General features: G+C 40.9%; 1 protein-coding gene across 1 annotated transcript; it reads left to right on the forward strand.

Annotated features, from left to right (window-relative positions):
* Positions 1 to 4,155: 4,155 nt before the first annotated feature.
* prkg2l (protein kinase cGMP-dependent 2, like) lies at positions 4,156 to 25,191 on the forward strand. The gene is made up of 19 exons (XM_018766182.2): positions 4,156 to 4,220; positions 9,459 to 9,965; positions 11,289 to 11,455; positions 11,825 to 11,938; positions 12,491 to 12,596; positions 12,870 to 12,933; positions 13,244 to 13,321; positions 13,447 to 13,541; positions 13,625 to 13,693; positions 14,398 to 14,496; positions 14,624 to 14,771; positions 14,977 to 15,113; positions 17,731 to 17,820; positions 18,074 to 18,215; positions 18,390 to 18,553; positions 23,363 to 23,485; positions 23,961 to 24,023; positions 24,621 to 24,687; positions 25,096 to 25,191. The coding sequence occupies exons 2-19, from the start codon at positions 9,478 to 9,480 to the stop codon at positions 25,189 to 25,191; spliced, it is 2,310 nt and encodes a 769-aa protein (XP_018621698.2). The 5' UTR covers positions 4,156 to 4,220; positions 9,459 to 9,477.
* The last annotated feature ends 888 nt before the right edge of the window (positions 25,192 to 26,079 follow it).

Raw genomic sequence — 26,079 nt, forward strand, 5'->3', positions numbered from 1 at the left:
AACTCTTTTTCATTATCCTATGCTTTTTTCCAAACACCGTTTGTAAGTGCCACCTTTTGCTGCCGCCTCCTTTTAACAGTGCATTTCTGCTTAGTTACTGTATAACCGTAACATATACATCAAACTGTTGCTGATTTGGTAATTTCCAAATAGGTGCTTATTCATTGTTTTAGTAAAAATCACCATCTGTAAGAAGTGTAAAGTACTAAAACATTTTATTTAGCAATTTGATAATCAGTTGTTTGAGAGAATCTTCACTGTTGAAGCAGTAGTGTTTCATCACATTTATTTATTTAGCTGATGCTTTTCCCCCAGGGAAACTTAGAGCTTTAATCTACTTACACTTATTGACCCATATATACATCAGGGTAACTTTACTAGAGTAGTTCAGAGTTAATACCTTACTTACTAGAAGTATAGCTGGAGGGGAGATTTGAACCGACAACCTTTTGGCCTAAAGGCATTAACACTAATCACAACACTACAGCTGCACTTGCAGACCATAATGACTACAGCCGAATAAGTCATATGACTCAACCTGTATTTTTTTCAAGCATGTATTGTAGTAGTAATTTTAATTTATTAAAATCATCACATCTGAGACCTTTCTACAAATTGACTTCATACAGATTGCACAACAGCAAAGCCTTTAACCGGCCAAATATTGTAATACCAAGTTTATTTGAGTGATTTTAATTTTCTTGATGCATGAAATTTTGAGAAAAGCATATCTATACCAGCATGTAAAGCCCAGTTTAAATTCTTTCACGAACACAAATTCTATTATAGCAATATTTTGCCTTTAGACCAGGAATTACTTTTAAAAAAATATATATAGGTACTGATTCTTGAGTAGGCGTTTCAGCAGCTTTGACCAAAATGTGCTTCCATCCTGTGTTGAACCTTACTCGAACAGGATGAGACAGCCTTTGAATTTCGTTGTTGAACAGTACATCTGCTCTTAGTTCACTTCCTGCTATTTTCCTCTGTGGAGTAGTACAAATTATGAAATCCATATTTTTTTCTGCAGCAAAAGAACAATGTACAGTACATTTACATTTTAAAAATTCAACATCAGTGTGCATAACTCCCACACTTAACTATCTGATTCTCAATAACTGCCAGTTTTTGTCAGGATAGCCCCACCACGGGCTTTTCCACAGAAGCATTCCTACAGTCTAAGTGACTTGTTCTTTGAACCTCTTTCAATAACTTGCCAAAGTGCACATAATTCATTACTGTAATAACATTATTGATAAAGCATTGATGTTGCCCTTTTTCTATAATGAATAATTTTGTACCTGTGGGATTGTCTTAGAGTATTTACCTTATGACTGTATATTACTCAAAGCAGAATACTCATTTAGAAGAGTTTTAAGGAAAGTGGTACAAATGGAGGTTCAGATATTGCAAGAATTTTTTTTTCTGATGATATTTCCTGTGCAGTGAGAATGGCTGGAGCAGGAGCTACAGCGGCTAGTCTGTGTATTATGGATATTTGTGAGGGACTGGATCCAAGCCCTAGTTCCAGCTGTTGTCACACTGTGTTCCTTGTGTCCCTTGATAAGTGTCCTCCTTGTCAATGAATTTCTCAGCAGAGAAAATATTAAAAAACAGTTTCGAACAAAAACAGAATCAGTTAGACAGACTGAAAACTAGCCTAACTAAACTAACTGGACATTTAATGCAACTGAGCATCATGGACAGCATACTGTATTTACAAATAAGAGGGTATAAAATTTGGTACAGTTACTTTTTGATCTCTTTGTTGTTTATATATCTGGTGTATCACCAGACAATAGTCATATGACTCATACTGCAGCTCTGTTTATAAGGTTCTGAGTTTGAAATTATGTTCACTATTATGTATTTCCTACTTTACTAGAGGGACCCAGATAAAGTTATTGAAAGCAGCTAAGAGACACAATGCAACATATTTAGTGATGGGTATTCTTTTTTACCCATTGCTGGGTGGCCAGCCAATACTGCCAGTTTGACATTGAAAATCTTATCTTTGCAATCACTCTTCAATATTACTGCACATTTATTTTCTTTTTTTAATTGGGTCACCTCAAGGGCAATGTTTCTTTTTTGTTATGATTATTATTATTATTTTAATAATTATTATTATTGTTTTTTTTTTTATTACACTTGGTACAGGGTTCTTTACTAACAATGCATTCTGAGATTTCCTTTGCTTTTAAAATAGCTAATAATGGATTGTAACTTCAGTCGAACATATAACACATGAAAAGTCGCATTTCTAAAAATTATAGTGGCATATGAAAAAAGTGTTATCTCGTTTTCTAAAACTTTTTTTTTTCTCTCATTTGAATAGTTTATGTTTTAGCACTGTGAGCTATTGCATTATTTGTGCTAGTGAACATTACTATTGGTCCACATCAAGTGCATGTGCTATGCATGAATTATTTTGTGTAATGTTGTATTTATGACTGAATTATTTCACATAATCATGAAGAAAGGATGTCACTGTAGACCGTATTGTTCAACTGTATGAAAATGTATTGCACTCCCAATAGCCCTTTTATGTAATAAAATGCATAGATATAGACACCATTAATTTGCGAATCTGTTATCACACTTCACTCTTTCATTTTTCTTTTATCTAAAAAATCCAGTGTTGTTGCAGAAGAAATGTCAAAGAAACTGCTTTACGAATTTTGTCTGTTATTGTCTTTTTCTAAGAAAATATTATTAGCAGTATTTGAAATTTCTGATTTATATCTACATCTTTCAGATTATATGTAGATTGTTTATTTTGAATGCTTTTAATTTCTTATATGATTTTTTTTGTATGTACAGTGTGCTTTTTATATAATATGAAGTTCTAAAATATCTCAAATATTCTTAAGTATGACTTCAGTGACTGCCATCAGCTAACATTTTAATTCTGGAAAAGTACCCTCTACATATGATATTTTTACCAACACTGACTGTGTACAATAATAATGTTACCATTCTAATGTCATAAATTATTAATAGTATGCAGTGAATGTGCTTTTAAACTGTAAAAAGAAAAATATAGATAGATAGATAGATAGATAGATAGATAGATAGATAGATCCCACAAGGGAAATTATCGAATGAAATGTAGAAGTGGAAACCCAAATGCACCTGTGGCCGAGTTTAATGTTCACTGCATTCAAGTTTTTAATTTCTGTACAACTGAGTTTCTCTGTTTAAAGTACTTTGACTCCACAGGCCTTATATTGTATGAACATAACAGTTTTTTCAATTACTGAATTAATACACCACATGCATTGTGTAGCGAGAGATGTACCATATTCTACATTTATGTGTGGTATTTTGTATTAGGAACTACCTGGCAAGTGATAAGAGGGCATTCATTTCAGTGCATTCGCCTACAGCAATGCAATGCTCAGTCTCATAACTATTTGCATGTTAATAATGTTACTGAATAATAATATGCAATATTTATTTCAAGTACAAAACACACTGCCAAGTTCATTTTTTAATTAAATTAAAATGTATTACATTTATGTTCTTTCTTTTTGCCCTGTCTGCCTATAGGCTATACTAAATCAATTTATTGTATATTGCGTCAAAATTGGAATATGTACAAAAAACTTTTGTATCATCCTTCAAAATGGTGCACGTAACCGATTGTCATATTGTCTACACATTACGTTAAAGTTCCTGTCATACCGAATTTAGTTTGACGAATCGCATGTAAATATATGTATAGATTTTTTTTTCCATAATAATGTATTTTCTTTCTCGTTTTTTTTAAACTGCACGCGGCAGCTGAACCCAGCCGTGTAATAATAATTTTCAAACAATGAATCAATCAGAAGTGAGATTGTATTGTTAATTTTAAAAATAAAAAAGATGAAAATACATTTTAAAAGCTGAACTTGTGTTTAGATACCGTCGGCTGCGAGGGACGGTTTTTGAAACTAACGCGTAAAGTCCTGTGTTCGCGGTGCGCGATTGTACCGTGCGTGAAATACCGCGCCTAGAGTCGCCTCTAGGTGGCAGTGTTTCCATTTCGGCGAAACTGGTCGTTCGGCCCAACTGGATGATTGATGTGGTACTGGGAGTCGGGGGTTCTCTATGGCAACACACAGCTCGTGAGCAGTCGCTTCTTCAGGCTACGTCACTGCGCGCTTCCTGACGTAGAGTGGCGGGTCCGACTGCTGGGCTCACTGACGGGAGTCGGAGACGCGCAGCGGACACCTGTAAGTAACGGGCATTGACAGCATGAGCAGAGAGGAAGTGGAAAGACATGAGTAATCGATCGCGGCTCTATCTGGGTTCACTTTGCTTCTAAAACAGTACTTTGCAAAGACAGAGGCAACGTTACTGAAAAAAGTAGCTCAGATTATACAGTTATATTACTATAACTGTATATATATCTATCTGGGTTCACTTTGCTCCTAAAACAGTACTTTGCAAAGACAGAGGCAACGTTACTGAAAAAAGTAGCTCAGATTATACAGTTATATTACTATATATCCCATGTTGTTCTCTGTTTGTAAGAGAATTTTTGTATGGATTTTAAAATCCAGAACTACTTTTCCTCAGTTGAAATGGCTGATTAATCATAATTTGATTTAAGTTAAGACTAATGTGAAATACACACACAAAGCAGACAAAAATAGTGTGGAATTTTTAATATGAAAAAATGTTTGAAATATATTTGAAAATTCAATGCACTGTACAGATGCACTTGTTGTTCTTCGGTTTGCTAAATCAATGAATGTAAGCAAAACAGGTTTATTTGCAAAAGTGAATAGCAACGAGTGACTACTCAAGTAGATTTTTTAAGAAATTGTAGTTAAAGAATAATTTTTGAAAAGAAAATAGTCATATTTGATATCGATTTGTAATTTTTTTTTTCTACATTGATTGCACTTCTGTCACCCCATTTAGTTACTTTTTAATTTTTCAACACTTTAACTTTCTCTGCTTAAAAACTAATCAAGTGATATTTCGGAGGGGACTTCGTTAGATATTGTCTAATGTCAGTCACGCTCACTTTGCTGATGAACCATTAAATGAAAATTTTCATGTGTTAATTTAATTGGGAAGGTTCATTATCAGTGAATTTAGTTTTGCTTTTGTTCCTTTAGCTGACACTTTTCTCTAAAGCAACTTATAACATTACAGTTGTTCACCCATTTATGCAGCTGGGTAGTTTTTTTTTTTTTTTTACTGGAGTAATTTAGGGTAAGTACCTTGCTTAAGGGTACTACAGCCAGAGGGGGGATCAAACTTGCAACCTTCAGATCCAAAGGAAGCAGGTCTAACCACTGTGCTACCAACTGTCCCCTTGCTGAGGGGTTAGTTTTAACCAATCAGAGCTAAAGTTGTTTCATACTGCCTTAATTGACAACTAAAGATTTGTTTCCAAAGCTTTGAACTAAGGAAGAAATTAGTTTAAATTTTTTTTATATAGTGAGAATTGAATTAATATTACTGGTCTGAAGTGTTTTGCTTTGTTTGAAATGAGTTGCAAGTGAACTTCTAACGGCAGAACCACGTTCTCTTCTTTTTGGCTTGACTTCGTGAATGAAGATTAGGAAGGATAGGATCCACGTCTGTTTCAGGCACACTGGTGACTGATGAGGCCAGTGCGAGACAGGCAGAGTCTGCCACAGCGGCTGCATGGGAGGAACTGGTTTATGGTTGGTGCTGAGGGAATAGGGTTCTTTCTCTTTCTTCTCTTCTCCTCCATTCTGGCCCTGCAGTTTGCCGCTACAAATCTCTGTAGGCGGCCTGGGATGCCCACTGACGGTGATCTATACTGCGGTACAGGAGGGACTTTTTCAGAGTGCCGTTGAATCGCTTCCTTGGTGCCCCATGGTCACGATAGCCTGTGGACAGTTTGCCATAGAGTAAGATCTTAGGCAGGGGATGGTCATCCATCTGAGAAACATGCCCTGCCCAGCGCAGTTGTATCCTGAGGAGCATGGCCTCTATGCTGGTGCACTCTGCCCTTTAAAGGACTTCGGTGTTAATGACGTGATCCTTCTAATGGATGTTGAGAATGGCATGGAGACAGCGCTGATGAAAGTGCTCAAAAAGTCGCAAGTAGCGACGGCAGGTGACCTAAGACTCAGCGCTGTACAACAGGGTGGTCAGAACGATGGCTTTGTACACCCTGACTTTTGTGTTGGGTTTCAGGTTTTTGTTGTTCCAGACACACCTGGAAAGTCTGCCAAAAGCACTGTTGGCTTTGGTCAGTCTGTTGTCTACCTCTTTGTCAATTTTTGCATCAGAGGGTATCAGACACCCCAGATAGCAGAACTGTTGGGCTGATTTTAGCTTTGTATGCTCAGGGGTTTATATTCTTCTTTGGGTTGATCAAGGACTTTTGTCTTTTTGAGGCTGACCTCCAGTCCAAAGAGCTGGGCAGCCTCTGCAAAGCAGGATGATATTCACTGCAAGGAACAAGGGCAGCAACACACACACACTTTCTGAACTGCTTGTCCCATACAGGGTTGCACAGAACCAGAGCCTACCCGGTAACACAGGGCATAAGGCCAGAGGGGGAGGGGACACACCCGGGACAGGACGCCAGTCCGTCGCAAGGCACCCCAAGCAGGACTCGAACCACAGACCCACTGGAGAGCAGGACCCAGTCCAACCCACTGCACTACCACACCCCCCAGGGCAGTAATATCAGCAAACAAAAACTCCTAGATTAGATGTTTCCTGGTTTTGGTGTGAGCCTGCAGTCACCTCAGGTTGAATAGACTGCCATCAGTGCAGAAGTGAATGTAAACACCATCGTCGTCATTGATGTCTTGGAAAGCCTGCTGGAGCATCATACTGAAGAACAGGATGAACAAAATGGGGGCAAGGATGCAACTTTGTTTAATGCCATTTGCGATTTGGAAAGACTGTGAGATGTTGTTTCCGTGTCTGACCTGGCCGAGCTGGCCCTCGTGGAGTTGTACGATCAGCCCAGCTTTTCCAGGATTGATCAGAGCCCGCTCCTGCTCACGATGTCAAACGCTTCAGTCATGTCGACAAAGGTGATGTGCAGTCCTTTGTTTTGTTCCTGGCACTTCTTTTGGATCCGTCTCAGAACAAACACTATGTCAGTTGTGCTACGATTGGATCTAAATCCACATTGGCTCTCTGGGAGGTGTTCCTCTGCGACAGTTGGTACCAACGTGTTCAGCAGTATTCTTGCAAGGATTTTGCCATCAATGGAGAGAAGGGTTATTCCACAATGGTTTGAACAGTCTGATTTCCCCCCATTTGTTCTTGTACAGGGTGATTATGACTGCGCCTCATAGATCTTGGGGGAGTTTTCCCTGTTCCCAGCAATGGATGAAAAGTTTGTGAAGTTTATTGCGCAGCACTGAGCCACCATCCTTCCAAACCTCAGGTGGAATGCTGTCGATTCCTGCGGCCACACCACATTTCAGCTGCTTTATGGCCTTCACAGTCTCTTCCATTGTTGGTGGTTTGTCCAGCTCATTCTTCACTGGTTGCACTTCGTTTGGACCACCTTTCCTAGGTCCGTTTCCATGTGGAGCAAGCAATGCCGTCCCTGGAGAGCGCTGCTTGGTCACTCAGGATGCTGCCGGGTGATGATGCCGTCCCCGGATCAGCATCAAATGGCCCATACACCTGAGCTGCCTGTATGCAGTATTGAGACTGCGGCTTCTAGTGACATCTTCCACCTGCCGTTTTCGCCTCTTCCCCACTGCTACAGGACCTGACTTAAAGGAGTCGTGGATGTATCCTAAAGCTTGCGCAAAGGAGTTTTTGATGTAATGCAGTGTGTGCGGAACTGATCCCACACTTTAAGCTTGAGGTTCATTGCCATGGCCTAGCAAACTGGGACGGTGACGACAAGGTCCTCATGCCCCTTAGTTTCCCTCTCCTAGGCACACTGCTGATAAAAGCTGAAGAGGTTTGCTTCCCCCGCTATTCCAACCATAACTGGTAGGCCGCAGTTAACTGGCATCGTGCCTTGGTCATGAACGCTTGGTCAATGAGATCCCCCTAGGTAGAACCACGTTCTACAGAGATGGCAAATGTTTAACGAATGTTAGTTGCTATGTTGATTCATATGCTAATTGAATATCCCTCCTACACTAGAAACTCAAAGGTCAACAATTGCAGTACACAGAGATTTTTTGCAGGTTAACTGTTTCATTTTGGTGAATTATCTGTTTACATTTACTAAAAAGGCTGCATTTGTAGGGTAGTGTTATCGCTTAGTTCCAGTAGACATCATTTAGCCAGCTATTGTCAAGTAGATATGTCTGTTGTATCTATTGACCTTTTTCATTTGTTAGGTATTTGGACAGTGTTGCTTTGTTTCTGGGTTTTCTAATGATGGTTCAGTCAGTAGTGCAGCAGTTAGATATAATGCCTTGTAGCCTAGAAGTTGTCTGTTTGAATCCCAATGCTCTCATTCCTGCATTGCATTTCAAAGAAGCATTTATTCTGAACTTTTCTAGCTTCAGATCTTGCAGCTGAAATTGGAAAACAGTTGTAAATCACTTTGGATGAAGGTACCAGCTCGATAGAAAATTAATGATATCATCCCATTTAGTGCAGTAAGTGAAGTAATATAGCTGTCACTTCCAGTCAAAGGACAGAAGTTTGAATCCCTGCTCCTGCTGTTATACACTAGATGAAGGTATTTACTCTCAATTGCTCCATGAAAGTTACCATGCTATGTAAATTTCATTCTTTGAAAATAACTTAGTATACAAACCTAAAACTCATGAATCACAATGTAATCAGGCAGTCGACTAAATCATGGTTTATATTGATTCCTAACAGACTGTGGTCTTTTATTGCTTTTGCATTTTTTTGATTATTCTAATTGACAGTACTTACGTTTATTAGAAAAGATTTAATGTATTGAAAAGTTGAGTTAAAACCATTTTTTTCTAACTGTTGATGTGGTTCATAGCATTAGAGTAAATATTTTCACTTGAGTAATTTTTATTCAAGGCTGTGTTTGGCTACTCTACCCACCTCTGGGTATTTGTTTAAATATTCTTTAATAGTTGGGTGCATACTACTTAGGTGCATAAAATATACTGAATATATTCCTGTAATTGCACAATCTTTATTTCTTATTTCTACTTCTTCTGCACTGCAGGCTAGTTTTTGTGCAGTAGTGTGGTTAATGATACCGTTCTAGTCACACTGTGGACAGTGTTGAGATGAAGTACAGCAGATGGTGGATGGGGGGTCAGTCCAGAATGCCAACCCTGTATTGATAGGATAACAAACACTCACACACTCTCACACACAAGTGACACATCCTACAAACAGGGCTGTGGCAAGAGTTTACCAGTGCTGTATTTCACCTTCCTTTCATTAATGAGCTTTGGTTATTACTTTTTGGGGAAAGGCCCTTCAGCTACATCTGTGTTACACTTGAAATGTCATTACACATTTCAGTAGCGTTGTGTGTGTTGTGTTTTCTACTGGGCCAGTACGAGGAAGGGATTTCCTATGGTGGCAACCCAGCGGTGGGCCATGGGCAATGGTTCAATGAAAGTCACCCGACAGGAGGAGAGCTGTCTGGCCCATGGTCTCAAGGAGCCCCCTGTATGGGAGGCGGCAGAGGCCCTGAGGGCCCGTGTAGCCTTTCTGGAAGAGGAGTTGAGTTGCAGGGAGCAAGAGTTGCAGGCACGGGATGAGCAGCTGCAGGCCCTACAGAAGGAGCTGGAAGCTCAGCTGTCCCAGATCCACAAACTCCAGGATGCCATTGGCTACAACAACCTTGCCTGCTCACCATCTCTTAAGCCTGGTTCCACCCGGCGCTTGCTGAGTGTTATCGACCAGGGTCCTGCACGTTTCCATCGGGTGGCCGTGGAAGTGCATCGTCGGCTGCGGGCCAAGGAAGGCGTGTCAGCAGAGCCCACATCCGGCGAGTATTGGGACATCCCCCAAAACCAGTCCACCTGCCTGGAGAGGGCCCATATTCGCAAGGACTCCAGGTGGGTGCTGGGTCCAAATGCAGGGGTTCTCACACCATACTGTATTACATCCACATTCTTCCTGTTCTTTGTCCTCACTTCACACTTGAGTATCTACCCCTTCGTTCGTTGCCCCCCTGTGTCTAGTAGACTCAGTGAACATCAATCGTTGACCTGCGTAAGTAGCTAAACATTGTAAATGGCTTTGACGAAAAATATTAGTTGAATGAATAAATGTAAATGTGTATGACAAAAAAGGAGCTGATCACTTGTCCTCCGAGACTTCATTCCTTCAAAGGGGCAGGAATTGGTGTAATGGTTAGTGCTACAGCCTCTGCAGTTGTAGATGGAAGGTTCAAATCCCCCATTGCTGGCACAATGTGTTTACCCTGAACTGAACTAGTAGAATTGTCTCAGCAGTATAAATGGGTAAGTTGCTTTGGGGAAAAAGCATCAGCTAAATAAGTAGAGGTACATTTCTAGTAGACACTGGGTCAACTTCAGACCCTGGGGAAAAAAAATACAATGGAAGCTGGTGTTAGTAACAGGAAGGTGCCTTGAAAGCCTGCATTACCATAATACAGCAAGAGGAAAGATGGAGGCCAAGACAAAGGACACTGTCTGTATGGATGGGGAACATAATTGCAGCTTTAATTAACAAGGCATTCTATGTGTGTATGTGGCTCTTGTAGACTAATTCATTCACAAGGTCTATTGTAGGACAACAGATAGCTCCTCCTTCACTTAGATGTGCAAATGGGAAGCACAGCACCTCTCTAGAAATGTATGCCAGACAGCCTGGCTTAAATGCACCAAAGGTCTGCCCTGTTCTCCTTGGTGGGAAAGTTAAGCACAGCCAGCAGCTTTGTCTGAGCCTCTTTTTTATGCCAGTTTCTAAAACAAACATCCTATTACAATACAACTGTTTTCCATTACAATACAGAACTTATAGTTAAGAAAAACATTTTTTAAATTTCTGAAGAAGAAGAATTCCAGAAAGTAAAAATGTTTAAAAATCCAATATACTTGTCCATTAAATCATATTTTCAATATATTTTAAGATGTTCAGCCATGTATATACAGAAGTTTGATTTGTATATACTGCTCCATGCACTGCCAAAAACGCATGTATAAATTGTGCTTTTTCGTATTGCAGACGCTCATGTCAAAGCAGCTGGACCCAATTGTATAGCTGCACATTGCTGAGGTTTTCCCAGAGCTAGTTGCCCTTGTAGAAGATGTATAGCTATCTCTTACAGGAGCAAGGTCTGAAGATGTCTTTTTGAAGCCTATGGGCTATGGCTCTCTGGCTCTCTAGCGTCTGATCCATCTGATGTCTCCTAGCACCAAGCGGTTGATCAACAATGCCATCATGAACAATGACTTCCTGAAGAAGCTGGATCCGCAGCACATACGTGACATGGTGGAGTGCATGTATGAGAGGAGCTACGCTCAGGGTCACCTGGTCATCACTGAGGGCGAGCCAGGCAACTACCTGTATGTGCTGGCAGGTAGCGCAGAGTTCCTGTGATGGCAGGTCACAGCATCATTGCATCATTCCATTTTCTGCATTACTATTAGTCTGTTTTTCTTCCTGTTTAATGCTATTATGAAGAGTTACTTCCATTGCAGTTTAGGCAGAGTTTGTTACAACTTTAACTGTATCAAGGAAGCAGAAATATGACATATAACAGGTTGACAATATTCTAATTTATACATATTAGAACTACATTTTGACCATTTTCAGAGATGTGCATTTGAACATTTACAGATAATCTTAGATTTGGATCAAGTTTGCAAGTAAAAGTAAAAACATAGTAAATCACTAAAGCAGCATTTCAGTAGGTCCAATAATTTCCTGTGGACTTGTACTTCTTCAGATGGCCTGCTGGAAGTCCTACAGAACGGTAAGCTGCTGGGACAGATGCGTCCTGGGACAGCATTTGGGGAATTGGCCATACTCTACAACTGCAAGCGGACTGCAACAGTTAAAGGTAAGGCAGTCCTGCAGCCTTCCAGTGTCTAATCTCATACAACCCCCATTAAAGGGTTAAAAGGACTTAGAGGTCCATAACCCATATGTTTGAAATTCCCTTACACCACATTAACGACACTGTTTAGGCTTCCTGTAATTGTTCAACCTGGAACAAGCGCCTATATTAACAATTAATATTAATACGCTCCTATATTTCCTTGGCACATTTTTTGGCCCGAAAGCAATAGAGGGAATATTCAATCTCTCTATTGTAGGATATTGAACTCAGTTCTGTTGCTTCCCAGTATTGCATATGGTTCATGGTAGCAAAGATGGCACTAGAGCTGTGTGTGGACCTACATGATTTTTTTCAGAGCTTTCATACACATACATTTACACTACGAAAGCCTCAAATGCAGCAGAAATATTTTTTTTTTTTCTTTTTACAAACTACAAATCATGTTATTTCAGTTATAGGAACATACACATGCATGCTACTATGCTGTGCCTTTGAGAGTGCAGTTTGTGGTCTGAAAATGCCGAGCTCTGATAAGAAGTGCTGTTTGACCAGCTGTTTCCCAATCCCGGATCTGGGTCTTGGAACGACAGATGTTCCAGGGCATCATGATGTCTACAGCACAGGCCAGGAATGAGAAGTACTTCAGCTTCTTACGCAGGTAGCACGTTTAAAATGCCCCTGTGCTGTGGAAGAGAGATACTTTTATATCGAGTTACTGGAAATAAACTTTAATTTACATCAGATTACAATGCAGTGTGCCTATAATAGCCCTTTCTTGAATCTCCTCTGCACGTTCAGTTATTTCAATCATGCTTATTCCAGTTCCCCTGTAGGCCCTTTTACGTGATGGAAACAAGTGATAGCAGAGCAGTGTCTGGGGTGTTTGACCTTTCCTGTGTCTAAGAGAGCTTGTCCCTTTCCTGCCTCGCAGTGTGTCCTTGCTGAAAGGACTACCAGAGGAGAAACTAGCCAAGATTGTTGACTGTCTAGAAGTGGTAAGTCTCTCAGTGTAGTCCCTAACTTACATATACATTTCATGCCTTTAAATAATGAATTAAGTTCCCAACAGAGACTTTCCATCCATGGTTTTTGTCTCTTGTTTTACTTTATCTAAGTATACGTAAATCATGACAATCCCTCCTTTTAATGTGTATGTGTGTATACTTGTGCGAAACTGTCTGTGTATGTATGAGTCTAACAGTATATCTTTGTGTCTTTTGGGACCTTCTGATAGTGTTTATGAATGTAGGTGTGTTGTATTCTCCTGCACCACAGACCACAATTGCAGCCTTGTCTCATTGGCAGGACTACTTTGACAAAGGAGACTACATTATCCGCGAAGGAGAGGAGGGAAATACTTTTTTTATTATAGCAAAAGGAGAGGTAAGAGAAGTGACACTAATGAGAGTATTCATTGATTAATAAGGAAGGCTCAGAGTATGTGACAAAGACAGAGATGCTCACTTACATGCGCAATATTGTATTCATGTTAAGTGGTGTTATGACAGGTTTCTGTCACGCAAACCGTGGAGGGATTCCCTGAGCCACAGGAGATAAAGACATTGGGTGTGGGTGATTACTTCGGAGAGAAGGCGCTTGTGAGGTGAGGTGACTCCATCAACATCGTACTCATCGTACGTTCAGCTTGTCTGATGTCACCCCGCCCTTGTTGCTGTGTTGCTGCAGTGAAGATGTGCGCTCTGCCAACATCATCTGCAAGGAGAACGACACGGAGTGCCTGGTGCTGGACAGAGAGTGAGTCCCATTTCCTGTCCCACCTGTTGGCCCAACTTGTCCATATACCACATTGAAAGATAACAGTTTAGAGTTCCCTAACAATGTTTATCTCCCTGCTTCTCACCATGTGTATCAGATGCACTTTATATTCATAACATTACATGGTTGTTATTAAAATCTTAGTGATATGAAACAAATAAAACTAACAGTATCTGTTGCAACCAGTAAATAAAGGCTTAGTTGATTTATTAAGAATATTAATATTTAGAATCCATGTAAAACCAAGTGTAGATACTTGCAGTAGTGCCATAGTTGATCTCTTGAGGTAGAGCTGCTAGTGCTTATCAGCAGAAGTCACTTGAGGTGGTTTCAGCAATTAGTTGTGATGTACCTAGAGCCATATCGTGTGTTCCCCACTGGAAGACGTCTGGCACAGATCCAGATGGCTTGGAGACAAACCCAAGAGGGTTTGAGGATTATATCTCTTCTGTGCCCTAAGACAAACTTGTGATCTCCCAGGAGATGCAGAAATCCATTTTCATAGAAAGGGGGTTTAGGTAGTCAAGACTAGTAAGGAACATCATCATATCTCATCGCATCCATGACTTGTTTCACTGCGTCACTGTTGCGTTGAAAGGATGTTGCTGCCTGAGTACTATCAGAGTGTGAATAATATTGAGTTCAGGTGACTGGATCTCACACTGGCCACATTGCACTCACAGTAACTTCAACCAGATGGTGGGGACATATGAGGAGCTGCAGGCCTACCTGAGGGAATATGTGGAGCAACTCTCACTCAGTGATGAGAGAAGGAACATAGCGTAAGTGTCACTTGCACTGATGGTGACCCGATCCAGGTGCTCAGGTACATGAACAAGATGTTCAGTGTCACCATGGTACAGCACATGACCATTAATATTTCCATATTCCCTCATTGCCGCCTGCAAGACCCAGGTCACCAACAGCAGATACCCCAGAGGAGAGGGAGCTAATGAAATTGCAGGAGAAGGCAGCCCACCTGCCGGACACCGGTCCATTGCAACACCTACAGGTTGTGGCCACCCTGGGCGTGGGGGGCTTTGGCAGGGTGGAGCTGGTGAGCTTGGTTCCATGGCTCAATCTGATCACTGCTGTATTTACAAATCGTGCAACTTTTAGAGAACATTTGGGAGAGTAGGAACCATTAAAATAGAAACTCTTTCCCACAGCTAGAGGGTATGGAGCAAAAGCAAATGAACAGACATGCTACAGTTCCAACTGCTTCTCTCGTATGAATCTTTTTATTTGCTTTTGCTGCGCAGGTGAAACTCAAGGATGAGGACACAGTATTTGCCTTGAAGTGTATCAAAAAGAAGCATGTAGTGGACACGAGGCAGCAGGAGCATGTCTACTCAGAGAAGAACATCCTTCAGCAAGCTCACTCTCCTTTTATTGTCAGGTCTGTCCATTAGTTGGGGCATCATCCCCGGTGTCTCCCTTTAAACCAGTGCTTTGGCAAACTGCATTTTACAATCCGACATTCTGAGAGATCACATTAGCACAGTTCAAAATCTGTAACAGCTGCTACTGTTAAAAAATTACCCTTATTGTCTTTAAAAGTTATATCAAGAGATCAAAGTCATCACAATTTTACAGATCATTGGCATCAAGACTAGAATAAGTATATACATGCAAGTTAGAGCACAGTAGACACTCAAGTAAAGTTCTGTGGTGTTGTGAGCAATTTCTTAATCAAAATGGCATTTAAATGGCGCATCTACTTTACTCACATTTTTCACATGTAGACCTGTAGGAAGTTGTCAATTTTTGTATCATTTTCTGAATTCTTTATATCCAAACAGTAAAACATATTTGCAATGCTCAAGTTTTTTTTTCATGTGTTTTAATCAGTCTTTCAAACAAGAGAATGGATCAAGGGATATTATAATGAAGGACTGTTCAGTTGCTGTGTGGATGTACAGTCTAAAGCAATTGTTGTGGTAATAATGAAAGCTGATACGTGCTGTGTTGTCAAAACATATGAATAAAACATTGCACCAATCTGAGATTCTCAACTGGTGCACACAGTGGGCGATGTCTAGTGGTGCTAACTGCATACCTTTCAATTCTCATGGTTATAATTTGGGCACTAATTAATTGAGGTATATTTTTAAAGCGCAGTTGAATGTTGATGGTGTTCTGCTAATTACACAGGTCCTTATGGTTTACATGTAAAAGCTCAAATGCTCCAAGTTCACAGTCAGGAAGAATACTGTCTTCATGGACTTCTCCTCTATACCTCTGAAAATGTATGGGGACTAAAATACTTAAGTATGGTTGGAACTGGTTTTTGCATTTTTCACCAATAGACCCTGTATCACAAAGCTGCTGCACTGATCTCATGCACTGATGTTCCCAGTCTAGATACCAAAGCCTATGCAAACATATTCCTAATGAGGACTGAGCACCAAAGAGCCATTCAGAATGACATGTGGAGACCTGACATGAGGCTTGGACGCATGAAGACTTGCTTGCAGTAGACTTATCTGTAGTACACCCATTCCCCATCAGAAGAACATTCTTATACCAATATTCACTTATACTACTCACCACTGTATAAATATTTATTTTATGGTTAGCAAGACTTTGAGGTCTGTAACTGCACCAAATAGGCAAGGAAACCTCTCCAACCGAAGTACATGTGGTTCTTGACTTACGACAGGGTTCCACTCTGATGACCTCATCGTAAGTTGACTTTGTTGTCAGAGGCCTCCTTATACTGTATTATAGAAACCATAAGAATACACACACACACGCACACATTGGCTCAAGCTGCTTGTCCCAAGCGGGGTTGCGGCGAGTCGGAGCCGAATCCGGCAACACAGGGCGTAAGGCTGGAGGGGGGAAGGGACACACCCAGGATGGGACACCAGTCCGTCACAAGGCACCCCAAGCGGCACTCGAATCCCAGAGAGCAGGACCCGGCAAAGCCCGCTGCGCCACCACACCCCCCTCATAAGGATATGTAAACAATTCAAATGCATGAATGGTGCATTTTACAATAGAACTTTTCACTTTTATATTTAAACTATATGTGTTAGATATAGACATTCCTTAAGTAGTTATTCAAGGTCTACTGTTTCTGTACAACTGTGACAACAAATTACACAGATAGTAGTGCCATTAGAAAATTCATAACAGGGCCAACAAGTTTGATAAGTAGGACAGTCTATATGATACCAAGAACAATAATAATCATAAGTTTAGGATAATATTAAGTTATGCATTTTGGATGATTTTTGACTAAACTTTTCTCAGTTGAGAAATGGATGGAAAACCATTAAAAGTCATAAAAAGTAATGAATACACCTTCTTTGGTATCAGAACTTCCACCTTACAGATTTTCAGGAACAAATTAAGTTCAGATACTATGTAAGGTCCGTCCTGGGTGTGTCCCATCCCTCTCTAGTCTTGCACCCTGTGTTGCCAGGTTAGGCTCCAGTTCGCCGCAACCCCACTTGGAACAAGTGGTTTCAGGGAGTGTGTGTGCTCTGTAAGGGTGTAATTGTATGGAGAAGACAACTAATCTCATCTTCTCAACTTAAGGTGATGTTTGTGCTAGATAGACCCAACCGTACTGTAATTTTATGCAGCTTTCTAGCTCCTGTGAGAAAAGTCCTCTGACTGAGCTCCCTATTAAATAGTGTCTTTTATACATGTTCGACATCCAGATGGATGTTGCTAAGAAGCTTCCCACGCATCTAAGCTTCTCGGTGGTCATGCTGAGGAGTCAGAAGGGTGATTTATTCGGTCTGCAACATTCAAGAACAAAGGCATGTGCAAATATGATGGCTGTAGCTCTAGCAGAGTTGGGACACTACAGAAAATCTGTCCTGGCTCTCAGTCTCCTTAAATGGTGGTGGCACCAGCTGGAGCAAACAAACCAAAGCAAATAAACTTTATACAAGGTCACTTGATGTAGACTCTCAGTAAAAAGTTCCTTACAGCAAAACTGTTATCATTGAGTCTTGTAAGGTATGTAAGTTCTTGTAGCTCACACAATGACTGTGTTGTAGGATGTTCCGGACTTTTAAGGACGAGAAATATGTCTATATGCTGCTGGAGGTCTGCCTTGGAGGGGAACTGTGGAGCATCCTGAGAGACATGTAAGTCAATGCCCCTGCTCAACCCTATCCATTCCAACATGCTCTGTCAAGACCCATGTTAACTTTACTCTCTAGTGACAGTGAACATACTTCTGAAACAGTACAGAGTGTCCGAAACACAGAAAGTAATGACACATGGGTAATAACGCTTGCTCAATATTATGTTCAAACAAGGCAATACAACCTATTTTACCCTACCGTGTCCAATATGGTAGTGCACATTGACAGTTACTTGTTTGTCTGTGCTTTTAAGGGGGTCTTTTGATGAATCCATGGCTCGGTTCTGCATAGGCTGTGTCCTAGAGGCCTTCGACTACCTGCATCGACGGGGCATCGTGTATCGGGACTTGAAGCCAGAGAACCTCTTGCTGGACAGTATGGGCTATGTGAAAATGGTACTGCTGGGGGTGTAAGAAAATGTTGCTGTTGGGTTAGAATTAGAACAGAGAGACTTGCACAAATATTGTCCTGCTGAGTCAGAAGTGGGACAACAGGGGCCAGGGAAGGGGACAGTAGTGTACAGAGAGGTGGAAAAAGCTTCACCCTGTCTTTCTCCACGTTTGTCCCAGACTGACTTTGGCTTTGCCAAGAAGATTGGGCCAGGTAAGAAGACATGGACATTCTGTGGCACGCCAGAGTATGTGGCCCCTGAGGTGATCCTTAACAAGGGCCATGACTTTGGAGCTGACTGCTGGTCGCTGGGCATCCTGATCTTTGAGCTGCTCACTGGCAGGTATGAGTTTTTATTATGTTTGCAGATCTTATGATTTTATTAATTCAAAAAACTCCATGCAGCCCGAGAGAATGGTTCATATAAGGTTCTGATTCAACTGAAACAATTAAATCCCGTGAATGCAGTGTGTGACAGCATTATCATTTATAGTAGCTGCTCAGTCAGAAAGCAGCAAATTACTCAAAAAGTATTTTTTCTAATAAAGCTACTGTTTTTTGTGCACCTGAATGTATCACCAGTAATGTATCCTGGGGTCACTGGGTCTTTAAGTATTAGAAACCCTCACCAAGATGACCCAACCAAGGCTGATCAGACCCCAGCCTGCGTTCAGGTAGTGCTGCGTCATATCCACATCTCACCCCTCCTGATTCACAGTCATCCAAATGTCCCGTCCACAGTGTCAGTGACATCTTTGATGCCCTTCCTCCTCTGAATGCCTATAATACCCAACACACTATAGACTATACAACAACTTTCCTGCCAAAGCTTTGGAGCCTGCCTCAGTGGGCACAAACCTTGCCCTCCAGCTTTTCAAGCAGCTCCGCTTTACCAGTTCCTCATACTGCATCTGTTTTCCTAATGGAAATGTATGTTGCCTTCCTAAGTCAACTGTCAACTGCCAACTGTCAGTCTCATGCCTTCATCAGGAGCCACAGACTGGCACTCAGTGCTGATTCTACTCTTTCATCTTCCCTTGTTGGCAAGTAGATCCTATTATGTGTTGTCCCTGTGATGACTCTGCTACACCCTTAAGTACTTGGTCATGGCGCCAACTATTGCCGCCTTCTCTTAGCACTCTTGTACACTTGTTCCCACAAAATCCATGCTCTCAGCTGCTGCATTCCTTGACATCCTTGACATCCCTTCTTCCTCTATTGCTGTGCGCACCTACTCCTGTATCAGCACAGAAAAGGAGGGCCTTATCATACCCCTGTGATGGAACACTGCCCAAACCAGCCCTTTGCAGATGCCTTTGAGCACATCACCATGCTTTACTGGAACTGGGGCTCTGTCTGTCCAACTGCAGTTAGCGCAGTGCACTTCCTACCTTTCCTTACTTCGATGCCAGTTCTTGCAAGCCTAGGACCACTGAAGTTCCAGTTTTTCAGCACTTCCCTCGCCCATTTTACCCTAAACTCCTCCTCTAGGCCCCAAATGTGTACCTTTCACTTACTGCTCTGCCTTTACAGGCAATGCTCCTTGAGTTTTGAGGTATAAAAATCCACCTTATTCTTCTCTCAAGTGTTTTGACCGTTCTTATACAGTATAGGCTTCGTGAACCAGAAGGGGCCAGAAAATTTGCTGCAGGATGTCATGCTTATATAACAATGGTTTAAACTTACCTGGAAATCCTGACTTGATTACTTCCGCTAGTCAGCCTCCAAATTCTCGCAAGTTGCCTGTGTATTTACTGTATCCCTCAAGCTGCTGTCAAAGAACTTACCTAACCTTCTCACTGGCTTCTCCAAAATGGTTCAAATCAGAGAACTTCCTGTCAGCAGGCTTTCTTTTACACAGCACCAGAGACCTGAACATAGGTGTCTTGAAATTCACCCTAGACAACACAGTTAGTCTTTCAGTCCCCTGCAAAATCCATCTATTTTGTTGAACCAATGCTGTTTCCACTGTCAAGTCATCCACGAAGGTTCTGATGTGTGATTGTCTGACACCTGGTTAGGTGCTGGAACCCCCACACTGTACCACTGGCTATTTTAATGGCCAGAGCAAATTGGATCATGGAGATACTACAGCCTGTAATTATCTCCTTCTCCAGCCTATGACACTCTGATGGTACTCCTCTCGTTGTGACCCTCCTCCTGAAATCACTATAGTAAACCAGAATGAGGGCTTTGATTTTGCTCAGGATGAGCTACTGCTCTGACGTCTCCTCCAGCTTGTGTGATATCTATACATAGGCATTTGGGACATCTAACCACTGCCAAGGCTCCCCTGTTCTCACATGCCTCTCTAATCAGCTATATCACCACACCACCATGTTCTAAGCACCTGGGCCCTGGGGATTCCTCCTTTCTGCACTGATACAGCAGTGTCAGGATTGGGACTTAAAGTTACAACCTCTAGGTTTCAAGTGCCTGCTGCACTAGTGACTGTTCCATAGTAATAAAACCCAGGCATATACTAATGCTGTCCAAATAGCTAACAAATGAAAAAGGCCAATCAGTTCAGATACTCCAAATCCATGGAAAGGTAAAACTCTGTAGGTTTCTAAAGTGTAGGCTATCTAGCTTTACTATAAAATGTGTTCATAATAGTGAAAAGTTACATTCAACTAGTATAAATGCCAAATAATTTCACATAATCAATAGTCAGACATTTGTAACCTTGACATCATCATGTGTGAACATTTGTCATGAAATTACCGTAGGTGCACCCTTTCTGCTAATGAAATGCATAATTCACCAAAATGAAATAAAATATGCTGACCATTTCTCTCATGTTTACAAGACATGTTCAGTTATCATGTTACATATAGTTCTATGTAACATATTAAAAATGTTAACATAACTTGGAAACTTTCTAGTTCTAAAGCGAAAGCTAGAGCTAAGTTCTAAAATGAATGTTTAATTCCAACTCTGGGGATTCTTTAAAGTGGGACTGTTTAAACTGCAGCAGTTTAAGATCAATCTCACATGATTGTCATGCTATGGACTGAAACGCCTGACTAATTTCCCCTTCAAATGAACTGATTGTCCCAGAGGTTTGCATACTTTTCCACACGTAACATTGGCTCATTTTCCTCAATAAATAAGTGAACAAGTATAATGTTTTTATCTCATTTGTTTAATTGAGTTCTCTTTATCTAGTTTTAGGACTTGCATGAAAATCTAATCACGTTCCAGGTCATATGTTTGCAGAAATAGAGAAAATTCTAAAGGTTTTCCAAACTTTCAAGCACCACTGTATATCCTTGACATTTAAGTCTATCCCTTTCTGGATGAGCTCAGTTCTTGTGTTCCAAAGTATTTGTTTGGTCTTGCTAATTGCCAGACACATTCGGATGGATATGGCCTTTTGGGCACCTGGGTTCCATTCTCTCAAGACTTTATCGTATGTCAAGTATATCTGTAGGTCTGTCTTCCTCCACAGAGTGAACCAAACCTCGGAACTCCCACGCCTGTTCACTGTCACAAAAGGCATATGCAAGAGTTTTACTCTTGGCGCACTAGATTTTTGGCAGAGCGTCTGGCTGATCAACTTCTGTCTATACTGCCTCTGCAGCTGGTGGTTACAGACCCTTTGGCTCCATATGTCCTTCTGGAGCCCTTTCCTTGCAATCAGGGCTTGAAGAAGGCCATGTGTTTGAGGAGGGCCTTTGCCTCAACCCCAGCTGCTGTGATATTGCTCCACTTTACAAAAAGTTGTAGTGAGCAGCTTGGTCTCCAAATTCAGGCTGGAACCCAATAAATACATTTTAACTATGTACAGAAACTTAATTATCCTGAGGGCTTGGCAAAACTACTTTGCATTTACTATAAAATTAATGAGCTCAACAATCACAACCATTGATTAATTTAAATCTGGTAATATCACAACTAAAAAAGAAGATTCAACAGTGTTATTAATTTTTGCTGGTGCTTTTGTCTAAAGCAACTCATGTTCATCCACCTTCAGTTGTTTACTCATTTGTAAAGCTGAGTAACCTCACCTTCCGCAATTTAGGATGAGTACCTTGCTCAAGAGCCCTGCAGCAGGAGCATGGATCAAATTTTTGCTTGTAACGGCATGCAACACTTCTAACAGCTTAGTATCTGCATCTTTGCAGAATGAAGGACATAGGCAGTGACTTTATCAACTTTATTTTATATCACAAACAACTGTGGGTCAAATCTGTGCCTTGCACCCTGTCTTCCTGGATAGGCTCTGGACCACCCTGACTCTGCATTGGACAAGTGGTTATTGATAGTAAACGAATGAATGAAAATATTCATATAATATTAGATGACAAGCTAGTAATAATTTTGTTACAAATGTTAAAAAATAAGATGTGTTATTCTTATGAATAAATTATATTTTAATTATTTTTCTGTGACATTTTGTCTAGGAACATATTTTTTTTCTTAAGAAATAATGTTAATTCAGTCACACACAATAGGAATTTGCATAATGGTGATATCACAACAAATTAACTCTGTTACTTGATACGTTTTTTTCCTTATGAATGTATGTGAATAAAAGTAACAATCCCAAAACTGCTCTGAAAGTTAAAAGTTCTCCAGAAGCTTTTTTAAGTATATGTAACAGAGTAGATTTAACTCATTACCACCCAGCTCTGCACTATATTGTTTTGTGATCAGGGCTAAACCCAATTTTTCAGGATTGTGCATCTGGCAGAAACTCCTATGTCAAGAATACCACTTTTGAAAGATTTATTGCAGGAACCCTTATATGCATATGGATAAATTTTATTGTAGTGGTATTCAGGTATTGAAATGTAGTTTTATTCCAATATTATAGTTTAGTGGTATTGTAGCATTGCGATTTAATAGTGTTCAAGTACTGTAGTGATAGGGGGTGTGGTGGCACAGTGGGTTGGTCCTGGTCCTGGTCCTGCTCTTCGGTGGGTTTGGGGTTCGAGTCCCGCTTGGGGTGCCTTGCAACAGACTTGCGTCCTGTCCTGGGTGTGTCCCCTCCCCCTCCGGCCTTATGCCCTGTGTGCTGGGTTAGGCTCCCGTGCCCCGTATGGGGCGAGTGGTTCGGACGGACTGTAGTGATATTCCAGTACAGTGGTATTGAGACTTTGCATGTTGCAGATCTTCACAAGTCAATCTCTTCCTAACTTGCCTACAGCCCGCCCTTTTCCGGCTCAGACCCCATTAAAATCTACACTATGGTTCTCCACGGTATTGAGAAAGTGGACTTTCCTAAGCGGATTAGCAAAAGGCCAGATGACCTCATACGAAGTCTTTGCAGGTGTGCCACTCATTTTATGTCGTGTCAGTCCTTGTGCTATTGTCATATACTTCCTCTCCAAATAAGTTTCTTGTGAAACATTAGTCAAATTACCAAATTTAAAATGGAGATGGATTTTTTGTGTGTAAAGTTTGATTTGTAGTGTTGACCCATATATAGTTATTTAGTAATTCAGAATATTACATGGAAACATTTTTACTGGTAAGTTCAGGTAGTTATAGATAATATCTTTATGAATATCTTTTAATCTTTATTTTAAACCAGAAATTAACCACATGTACAGGCTATCGGTGATATTTTATAATGCTGGATATACTGTTTGTTTGTGAAGTAACTCATAATTGCTTAGTGAAATGAGAAGTACCGGGCAGGTCTTTATGTCTAATTCTGTCCTACAGTGATGCTCTCAGACAAGGGCTTTATTTTAAAAAGAAATACAACACATTTTTTCCTCATGTTTCTATCCCTTATTCAGGCTGAACCCTGCGGAGAGACTTGGCAACAAGAAAAATGGCATCATGGACATCAAGAAGCAGAAGTTGGTGTCTAAACCCCAGGATAGATTTACAGTGTCAAATTAAATAATGCAGATTTAAAGATTTGTTATTTTCAGTATTTGGCTGAAGATTATTCAGGCATATAAATTTCAGTTTTTCTTTTTTTTTAAGAGAAAGAAAAAAGGTTTATGCTTTGGTCATTTATGAAGCATATGTCAGGATTTCATGTCTTTATGTCTCTATTTCCTACACATTGAACTAGTATGAATATATAACTACTTTTTAATAAAGAACTTAATTAAACAAAGTGGTTTATGCAGTACAGAACTTTTACAACCTTGGTCTCACTGTGATGTTTTCCTGCTCATCAGGCATAATTTTTCTTCAGGCCATGTGTACCTTAGTCTCATGAAGGTTGGGATTTTCTTTCCCTTAGTGTCCTTGATCGGCTGTACGGTTTCCACAGCTTCTTTAATAATAATCTTCAACCTATAAACCATGCTTGTCTCAGTATTTCTGATGGCCCTTATTATTGTCTCCATTTCGGTTCTGTCCTCTACATTTTTTGTCCAGGCATTAGATGGTTTCTTGTACCACTGTTGTCTGTGCCTAATGTTGCTATGCATGTCTTTCCATAGGTGGTTCCAGGGGTTCAACTGGGAGGGGCTGAGGACCCGTAAACTGTCTTCACCACTGAAGAGAGAGGTGGAGTGGGGGTAGGGGGGTCAGGGTTGTTTGACTAAGAATGGAGTTAGACACCAGATTTGTCAGTCAGACTGCAGAAGATACTGTATGTAAAATTGTGTAATTTTGTCTGTTCATCTTTGGGTAACACTACTACACTGTAAAAGCAAGAACCCTTATCCAGTTCTTTGTTATGAAGTTCGCTTGAAGGTCTATTTAAATTTGTTAGCATGAGCTTACTAAGGATTTAGAAGAGAACGATTTAAAGCAGGAATCATAATTCCTTCTCAGTTTTTGTACCGATAAATGAGATAACACCTCGTCATTGACTAGAGACCGATTGCATAGCAATGTGGAGTATCAGAATAAAGAAGCAGGGGAGTTACGTTGGTGCTGCTCACATGTCTGCTCTCTTTCCTTCCTTTGCAGCTCAGTGGGCCTCTGGACCACAGCCACTTTGATATCTTCCCCCCTGACATGGAGGAGCCCCTGGATGAGTTGTCAGGCTGGGATAAAGACTTCTAAATGGAGCAGATATGTCCACAGGGTTTGATTTCCCTGTTCTTCTTCAAAGAGGCCTTGTGTTGGCTGCAAATAGTCAGGTATTTTGGCCCTCTCTCTTTGTTGGATTTATTGGTCCAAGCAAGTTCTCTCTGTGCTGCCTGAAGAGGAAATGCACCACTGACAATATCCTGACTGAACGAGGAAGTTGATAGCGACATATAAGGACCACCGAGCATTAGGCTGGATGAGACGCAGCAGAAGAACCTGTCAACCAGGACATTTTGCAGGATCCAAGACCGTTGGAGGGGCAACCCTTAACGTGTAAATCCACAGCTTGCTTTGGATGAGAAGACCACATTCCAGTCCACAAACCAGTCAGCCCCTGTTTACAGACCACCCCTCCTTTGTCACACTGCCAGCAGGACACATGTGAGGCACATGGTCGCAAAACCAGTACCATGTGGCGGGATTTGAGCCTCATTCTTTGTGACGGTAACCTATTTATGGAAACAGTGGTCTTTGCAAGAACAGTGTCTCCAGTGGTGTCTGAAAGACCAACCCAGATGGACAACTCCCTGTGCTTTTGACTGCTCCTGTTTGTGGCAGTTAGATTGCAGTTAGATGTCTAAATTTTAAATAGAGAAAGACATTCAATTCAGATGTCATCGTAGCCCATTATTCCCCTTGGCATTTCTTTGTTGATGTTTAAAGTGTGTTCAAAGCTTGTCACATTATACTCAAGAAGACTCAAGGCTCTAATTGCTGCCAAAGCTGCTTCAACTAAGTACTAAGTAAAGGGTCTGAGTACTAATGTCAATGTGATATTTCACTTTCTTTTATCCATCCATCCATCCATCCATCTTCCTCCGCTTTATCCGGGGCCGGGTCGCGGCACTTTCTTTTATTTTA

Source organism: Scleropages formosus, chromosome 8 (genome assembly GCF_900964775.1).
Source record: "Scleropages formosus chromosome 8, fSclFor1.1, whole genome shotgun sequence".
Taxonomy (NCBI): Eukaryota; Metazoa; Chordata; class Actinopteri; order Osteoglossiformes; family Osteoglossidae; genus Scleropages; species Scleropages formosus.

Excerpts from the sequence above, each read along its gene's own strand:
- prkg2l (XM_018766182.2), top strand. The coding sequence starts at position 9,478 with ATGGTGGCAACCCAGCGGTGGGCCATGGGCAATGGTTCAATGAAAGTC. Across the intron at positions 13,322-13,446 it reads TTATTATAGCAAAAGGAGAG|GTTTCTGTCACGCAAACCGT; the intron begins GTAAGAGAAGTG and ends GTGTTATGACAG. Across the intron at positions 13,542-13,624 it reads GGAGAGAAGGCGCTTGTGAG|TGAAGATGTGCGCTCTGCCA; the intron begins GTGAGGTGACTC and ends GTGTTGCTGCAG.